This window comes from Musa acuminata, chromosome BXJ2-11 (assembly GCF_036884655.1).
Source record: "Musa acuminata AAA Group cultivar baxijiao chromosome BXJ2-11, Cavendish_Baxijiao_AAA, whole genome shotgun sequence".
NCBI lineage: Eukaryota > Viridiplantae > Streptophyta > Magnoliopsida > Zingiberales > Musaceae > Musa > Musa acuminata.
This window is the reverse complement of record NC_088348.1, coordinates 22,912,759-22,921,603: the sequence shown is the minus strand read 5'-3', so window position 1 is coordinate 22,921,603 and position 8,845 is coordinate 22,912,759. Positions and strand designations below refer to the sequence as shown.

Here is an 8,845-nt window from a genome sequence, read left to right as displayed (position 1 = left end):
TATATATGTATATGTATATGTATATGTATACATATACATATATATGTATATGTATATGTATATGTATACATATACATATATATGTATATGTATATATATACATATACATATATATATATATATATATGTATATGTATATATACATATACATATGTATATATATACATATACATATATATATATATATATATATATACTTTCTCTCAAGTCCTTGCTATTGTTTTATGCATCTACTTCTTTGTCTTCTTCCACTCTTGAACACTTCTTTTTTACTTTTCTCATATTTGTAGAATGTAACTGCTGTTGCAATAATCATAACATGTTTGGCATTTTGACAGACTTTGGGAGGCCGATTTATATTAATCAATTCGGATCTCACAACAGAGATGAGACATTAGGTGGAGTTACTAAAACAAAGTTTGACAAACCGCACTAAAAATCGAAGTCGAGCCACCGTAAAACTAGGTTCGCGTCGACTCGGCCGAACTAAATTGTAATCGGGTCGGGTATCTCGGCCTACGCCATCCGACCCGTTACCGCACCTGGCGACTTCCTACCATCGAATGATCCTTTCCGAAGCCGGAACGCGCCGTCACACGGAGGGATGGGAGAGGGAATGGGTTGCGGCGAGTCGGCGTCACTGCTTCTGCTGCTCCTCCTCGTCTTCATCAACAGTGCGATTCCGATCGCCGCTGGTAAGATCCCGTCCGAGTCCTTCGTAGGCTCCCTAAATCGCTAAAACCCTTTTTCTTGAAATGTCTTGCATCTCGAATTGGAAAATTGGAGTTCAATGAGCTTCTTGGATTCGATCTTGACCCCATTTTCGATTTTTCCTTCGTTATCTGAATGCTTCTTGGACCAATACGTGGGTGTTTGGATCATCTTGGGTGTTCTTTGCTCTCTTGATCTTCGTGGCGGTCGCTATCTTGATCCAGGCGTTTGGTCAACAAAGCATGACTTTGATTCGATGATGTACTGTCTTGGTGGTCTTCGCCTTCGTTCACTGCGATTCGTTTATTGAATATTGGTTCTCGTAGGTTATTCATTGGATCTTGGCTTTTGTTCTGCAAGGGGATTCATTAGGTTTGGTCGAGAAATCTTGATTCTTTTCGTGTCTTGATTTTCGTGATGGTCGGCACGAGAACTTATGGGTTTGATCAAGAGCACTTTAGTCTGATTTGATGATGTATCATCTTGATGCTCTTGGCGTTTGTTTTATTATGGAATGGGTTCTTGTGGACCCTCTAAATGGGGTTGCTAAGGGGGATCATATAGGAGTTCATTGAAAATAGGTAAAACCTAAGCTTTTGGAACCCTCTGCACCTTAATTTCTTTGTTTAGGGTTTTCAGTAGCCACGTCCCCATGTAGATGAGCTCTTGCTGCAGTCTGTGAAATTGTTACTACTGCTGACTCCTCCAGCGGGAGCTTGGCCTCCCAAGGAAGAGGAGGAAGAAAAGATTTTCAAGGGACGATGAATAGAAGCAAAAAAGGAGACAATAATTTGAATGCACAGATGATGTGAAATACCTTAGAGTAAATAATTCTGTAGCCACATGATGATGCAACTTCTAATTATTAGTTTTCCTATGTGTCTTGATTGCCAATTATCTGACCATATGGCTTACACATCAACCAGCTTCGACATGAAGATGTTGTCTCCCGCTGATTTGTTGAACTTGATGTTATCCAAAGCAACTGCTCCCAAATATTCAATTTTGTGGAACTCATCGATAAATTTCTCACTTTCTCGGCTGATAACAACTGCCTTTTCTTGATGTTGATGAGATAAATATCCACAATATAAAACTCTACATGTTTCTCTAATTTCAGTAAGACCTACTTTGTGGATCCATGGACTAATTGTTAGATTCCAGTTCATGATTTTCTCCCTTATTGTGTAGCCTTGGTTCTGCAAGGTGAGTGCTATGTTATATTAACAAAGTAGTGTTTGACAGTTACAAACATAACAGTTCAGCAGGCATGTAGAATACCTGCATCATAAGCTGGTCTTGGTCGGTTTCCTGTTATGACAAGGGTTGCAGCCTACCATCACATATGGAAGACACTAGTGTATCTCAAACCTAGACTATCACTGTGAGTTACTTCTGTGCATTAATAAAAAAAATCATGAAGTAGGACTTCTGGATCTTGTGACATGTTCTTCATGATTTCATTGGTCAACTTTGTGTCATTAAGTTGCTTGTTGATGCATGTATGTATTTTAGGCATAGGCATTTGTGTGGTGTGCCATCATCTGCAGAGCTGGTCCAGTTACATATGTGATATAGCATGCGCTCTTACGATGTACCTTTTATGGGGACTCCTTTAATAGGGACATTGGATCCAATTGGTAGCCTCATTGCTATGCATCTCAAGGTAGCTGCTTTAGCATGTACCTGAATCAAAATTGTGTCTTAAGTAAAAAACCGATCACTTGTACACAACTTTGTTAAATGGAATTTTATATTGAACAAGCCAAATGATTCTTGAAATTCTAAATGTCATAGTTCAATGCCTACCTTACACAACAGGGTTAAGATTTAGCAAGCACTTGGAGTCTAATATTTGTCCCAAAAATAGATCTCTTCTTGAATGGAAACTTATGCTTATTAGCTTTGATGTCAAACAAACCACTTCTTATCTGAAGTTCAGAGTCTGAACTAATTCAGGTGTTCATGACACATCCGAAACATATTATTCACGAAAGAACTGAGATTGCTCTATTCTTTTGTTCATAGTATGTCTTCTATGATACCTAGTTGTTCCATCTTATCTTCTGGTTTCCATGTGGCCAAGAGGGTAATGAATTTTATGGATATGACAGGATACTTTGTCATCTTGATTCATGAGTAAAGGTTCATTGAATGTCCATTATTATAGATTTCTGTTTTCAGGTACATGTTTGTCCAACTAAGTCCAAAAACATAACTAGGTGTAGCTATAAATTAATTTACTTTCTTCACATAGAAAGTGGTTGAATCTTGTATGATTTCTATGGTTGAATCTAATACGATATCATGTAATTTGGATGATGGATAAAATTTGGAGCAATTTTTAGTTCCATTCATGTATAAATACCTGATTTAAATTTATTTTGTGCTTAGCTTAATATAGCTTAGCATTGTTATCAAAATTTAGTTTCAGCTTCCTTCATAGGTAGAAGTTGGACTATATGTATGGCCAATCAATTCCTATTGAAGATATGCTAAAGCAAAATTAAACTTGAAAACCTCTTGTATTCACTATTTTCCAGATTAGATGCAACTTTAGGAAACTTTTTCTCCCTCATAATGAACCCTCTAGTTTTAGGGTATTAAGATCCTCAAGGTCTTGGATTTTTAGATGTGGTTTTACTGTTGCTATTAAGCTTAATGTTATTCATAAATCTGTGACATATAGATGTATTAAACATACATATGTACATACATAAAACAGTCTATATTTCTGCTTTGTGAATGCTGTTATACCATCTGATAAAAACACAAAGATGTCTTAATTACATGAACTTTGACATCAGAATTTCTAAATGCCGTAGACCATGTTAGAGTTGATAATGAAGTGGCTTGTTTGACATCAAAGCACATATTATTCATGACAGAACTGAGGTTGTTCTATTATGTTTTACATAGTATATCTTATATGATATCTAGTTGTCCCATCATACCTTCCGGTTTCATGTGTCCAAAGTGGATAATAAATTTTGCAGATACGACATGATTTCATGTCATTTTGATTCATGAGTAAAGGGTCATTGAATGCCCATCACTGTAGATTCCTTCTTTTCAGGTACATGTTTGTCCAACTAAGTCCAAAAGCATAACTAGGTGTCGTTATATATTAATTTACTTTCTTGCCTTAGATAACGGTTGAATCTACTACAATATAATGTAATTTGGAAGATGCATAAAATTTGCAGCTGTTTTTAGTTTCATTCATGTATAAGTACCTGATTTAAATTTATTTGGTGCTTATTTTATTAATGCTTAGCATTGTTTTCAAAATTTAGTTTCATCTTTCTCCACGGGTGGTGGTTGGACTTTATGTATGGCCTATTAATGCCTATTGAAGATATGCCAAAGCAAAATTAAACTGAAAATCTTGTGTGCACTATTTTCCAGATTACATGCAACTTTAGGATTTTTTTTCTTCCTTGTTATGAACTCTCTAGTTTTAGGGTATTAAGATCATTAAGGTTTTGGTTTTGTAGATTTGGTTCTAATGTTGCTATTAAGCATAATGTTATTCAAACATCTGAGAGATGCAGACTTACTAAACATACATATGTACATATACATAAAATAGTCTAAACCTATAGCTTTTATACCATGTAATAAACATACAAGGATGTCTTAATCACATGAACTTTTGACTTTAAAATTTCAGTGTACATCATGCTGTAGTTGATATTGGATTCAAAACCTTCATGATTGAGTTTAAATGGTAGGATTGAGGCCTTCAAAGCTTGGTGGTGGTGTGAGGAAGTTCCGAAAGCATTATTATTAAACCATTTTTTAAAGATTAGTAAAATTATAAAAAATGAGGAGAAATTTAAAAAATTTAAAGAATTTTAAAAAGCGGCTAAAAGAGCTGTTAGTAGAATAAGATATATAGCTTATGATAATTTTTATAACAAATTAGGAGAAGAAGATATATATTGAATTACGAAAGCCAGAAAAAGAAAGTGTAAATATTTAGGTAATATTAGATGCATTAAAGATTAAGGTATAAAATACTTGTTAATGATAACGAAGTTAAGGAAAGATGGAGAAGTTCTTTTTATAAATTATTTGATGAACATTCCATAAATGATTTAGCTTTAGGTTGTTCGTAAGATTAGAGCTAGTGAAATTAGAGCTAGTGAAGTAAAAGATGCTAAAAAAGAAAGTGAAAATCGCTATGAGTGTGGACCAGTTGGTATCCCTATTGAGTTTTGAAAAAGTTTAAGAGACCAGAGAGTAGATTGGTTAACTAGCTTATTTAATAAAATTATGAGATTCAACAAGATGTCTTATGAATGGAGAGAGTCTTTTAGTGTCAATTTATAACAATAAGGTTGACATATAAAACTTTTTAAATTATAGAGAAGCTAAAATCATGAATCATATTATGAAACTTTAAAAAAGAATTATCGAAATTAAGATAAGGCTCAAAATAAATATCTCTGAAAATCAGTTTGGTTTTATACTTGAAAGATCAACAATAAAAGTTATTTATTTATTAAGACAACTAATGAAAAAGTATAGAGAAAAAAGATTTGCATGTGATTTTTATTGATCTGAAGAAAGCCTACGATAGAGTTTCTAGAGATTTATTGTGATGTTATTATACTGATGTATAATAACATCACAATAAATCTAAGTCCTAATAATATTATATTGATGTATCCACTAATTATACTGATGTTATTAAGGTTTAATCTAAGTCCTAATAATATTAATATTATCTCATCTAAATTCTAAGTCTTCCTTTCCATCATATTCTTAAAAATTCTTATATTATTATTTTTAAAATTCCACCATCTAGTCCTAATAGATTTTTTTTTTCTTTTTCTTCTTTCATTTTCTATAATAAATATCTAATACCATCAATATCATCAATCTATGTTGATTGGTCAAGCTTTCGCCATATATAATTTTAGGGTTTACAACCAAAACAAACTCAATTGACTTAATATAATCATTCTAACCTGATCATGTACTCAGCATGATTGAAGTCTAATCTAGCTAAACCAACTTCTCAATACATAATAAAGAACTCTGAATAAGCAGAAAATTGAAAATGATTACGAGAGTCAAACAGATAGAATCTAAACACAAATTTGATCTCAACTTAAACCAAACAAATCCATAGACTCTCATCAGAAGCTGGTCAGTGGTGATGCTGTAGTCTTTACAGTAAGCTTTAGACAAAAATTTCGGAAATTGCAAGTGTTTGAATTTTTGGGAAAGCTATACGTAAAGGGGCAAAAAGCTTTTAGGGTACTTTATTTAATTTGGCTTCTATAATTGCAATGGCTTCTATCCTACTCTGGCTTCTGTATATATGTCTAAGAGTCTTTCTAGAAGTGGAAGTAGTTTTAGAGATAGGATTCTTAGCTGCATCAGCAAGTTTGGTATACCATTTACTACTTTGCCCTTTTAGTCAGTTAATTCCTTTTGCAGCCAAGTTTGCCTTCTCTTGGAAGTGATTGGTAATTAATTTAATGTTTGTTAATGTGATTCATAAAGATGAACATTCTTGAAAATCTGTTGCACATACAGATAGTTGATTGTGAGTGGTATGCATGATTGAATAGTAACATGAAGTGATATTTAGTTCATTTCAATACAGGTCAATCGAGTGGACTGTGTGTTTCTCCTGGTGGCCGCTTCCCAGCATTTTCAACTGATGGTAAACCTCCCAGAAAAGTAAACAAGGGACCTAAGGATCTTACATTGTGTAGAATATTTCGCCAAAATACATGTTGTGATGTGGCCCAAACATATCCTGCTTTACTACTGATAAGAAGACTGGCTTCTGCTGGAGAAGGCAGCCAAGAATGTTTGCATTTGTGGGAACTGTTGGAGTGCTCTATCTGTGATCCACGTATCGGTGTTCAGCCTGGACCACCTATAGTTTGTGCCTCTTTCTGTGATATGGTTTTTCAGGCATGCTCGAGTGCATATTTTTCCATTGATGCCAAGACTCAGGTAATTTTTCGAGTTAATGTTGTTTTATTTTAGTTGATGTTAGGCGAATTCCCTTGTTCCTTCATCTCTTTCAGCTAATTTTCGCAAATGCATTAAATATTTTCTTTGGGAAGCTGAGAAGCATTATGCTTCTTCTAGTTATATAATATCAAAAGTTTGCGTAATTATTCAGACATGTCAGTAGTTAATAAGAGATGTTAAAATGAGCACATTCTTTCTGGTTCTGAGACCGTGACCATGTTTTCTTTTATGCCAATGTAATTGCATTACTTGCAACATTCAGCTTTCAGTCACTTTGTTATTCATTTTGTTTCCTTCTTCATCAGGCTTTGTCACCTTGTGGCTTAAGCGACACTATTTGTGGTAGAGCTACAGAATGGGCCTCTAATGGTACAGAGCTCTGCCACTTTGCAGGTTTCGCTGTTCAGCCAGATAGGCAAAGCATAGAGGGACATGATGAGCCATTTTGCTATGGAGGAAAAGCAAGTCTAGAATCTATTTCCCATTCATGGAAATCTCCACAATCTAGATCACGGTCAAGAACTTCAAACTTATGGGTGCTTGAAGATTTTCAGCAATGGGTGAGAGACATGCCAATCAGTGAAAAAGTTTTTTGGGCTGTAGGAGGGATGGTTCTTACTGCAGGACTTCTTCTAATAAGGTTAGTCTTATACCAGATACCGTGTAATGATTGGAAAGAATAGATTTTAGATCATCTGTTTGTAGCTTTCTGACATGTTCTTTGGCAAAAGAATTGTCTTTCTTTAGTCCAACTACTGCCAATGCTTTAATCAAAAATTTTATTTGGGGCAGTTTATTTAATCGAAAGTACTTTTGAGGAAAGTATTTGGTGGTTCATTGGAAATAGATCGATTGGAACGTGCAAGTGAAACTCTGGAAGGTCTGGAATTGGGGAAAGTGAAGTTCAGTGGAGTCCTAAGTTATTTACAGGATTGGAAAGGAGGGATTAGTTATTTGATTTGACTTGGGGGCACTCGACTCTGCCAGACTTTTGGATAACCAAACACACAGAGGCTAGGGTCTTTTAGTCTTCTACACAAAGTCCCGGTTAAGATTTTAATCATGCTGTTTTCATTAGCGTGACATGGTGGCCTATATGACCGTGGAATGGAGTATATGACCATCTTAGTTTTGAGTTTCTGAATGGTTGCTAGATATTCTTGTTATGTGATTAACTTTGGTTTGCAGTAGGTATTTATATTAAGCCCGAATTAATATTAAGCATTTGGTTTACAGTAGGTATTTATTGCACATTTGAGGTTCTGAATTATTTATTGCTCCTACAGCAAGAGAAAGGGCTACTCGCACCGACATAAGCAAGCAGCCATCCGTCGCACTGCTAAAAGGCTAGAAGCACGGATCAACCAGCAGTCCTCAACTACAAGGAAATAGGTAGTATCAGTTGGATCTACCCATTATTGTGCAGTGATTTTGCAATGACATGTTTTATAACGGGTTGCATCTTTATCGTGCCATGTACTGGTTGATTATCCTTCTCACTTTTTAGACTCTTACGCTCAGGCTCAACAGTTGTAGGATGTAGTCAGGTCAGGCATAGGATGTCGGTGGAGTTGTAATCATTTTAAGCGTTGCACCCTCTCATATGAATTGTGGGGCTTGTTCCTTACCAAATTCAGCAGCGGATTTTTTTTTTGTGTTTGTTAGTTTTGCATGACGTCGATTAGCCATGCTATTGTGCTTGTTGTGGCCCTTTGCAGTGTCCTACCATGCACGTAGGTTTGCAATTGTGCTTGTTGTGGCCCTTTGCAGTGTCCTACCATGCACGTAGGTTTGCAATTGTGCTTGTTGTGGCCCTTTGCAGTGTCCTAAGATGTTAGGATGGCTAAATGGGAAAAAGCCTTTGCATTGGTCAACGTAGGTTTATGTTAATTATAGATTATCCCTTATTATTAACTATATAGTTATGAGAGTGAAATATTTAGATTTATTTATTTTAATATTATTAATTTTATTAATGAAAATATAAAAAATAAAAAGTAAAAGATAATTTTAATATTTTAGTTGTTGGTAATAGATGATGACGTCATTGGGGATTATAGGTAGTTGTTGTAGATGATGAGAGTAGTGATAAGAGGTGAGTATCATTTTATATTTACGTTGATGTTGATGCAAT

The 8,845-nt window shown here is 34.9% G+C and overlaps 1 protein-coding gene across 1 annotated transcript; it reads left to right on the top strand.

The window, feature by feature from the left end:
- Positions 1–538: 538 nt before the first annotated feature.
- On the top strand, positions 539–8,366 carry LOC135626538 (folate-binding protein 1-like). The gene is made up of 4 exons (XM_065131929.1): positions 539–695; positions 6,332–6,690; positions 7,017–7,351; positions 7,998–8,366. Exons 1-4 carry the CDS (start codon positions 605–607, stop codon positions 8,101–8,103), a joined length of 891 nt encoding a protein of 296 aa, XP_064988001.1. The 5' UTR covers positions 539–604; the 3' UTR covers positions 8,104–8,366.
- The last annotated feature ends 479 nt before the right edge of the window (positions 8,367–8,845 follow it).

Bases quoted from the DNA above. Each gene is read 5' to 3' on its own strand.
- LOC135626538 (XM_065131929.1), top strand. From the start codon at position 605: ATGGGAGAGGGAATGGGTTGCGGCGAGTCGGCGTCACTGCTTCTGCTG. The intron at 696-6,331 runs GTAAGATCCCGT...ATTTCAATACAG, and splicing joins TGCGATTCCGATCGCCGCTG to GTCAATCGAGTGGACTGTGT. The intron at 6,691-7,016 runs GTAATTTTTCGA...CTTCTTCATCAG, and splicing joins CCATTGATGCCAAGACTCAG to GCTTTGTCACCTTGTGGCTT.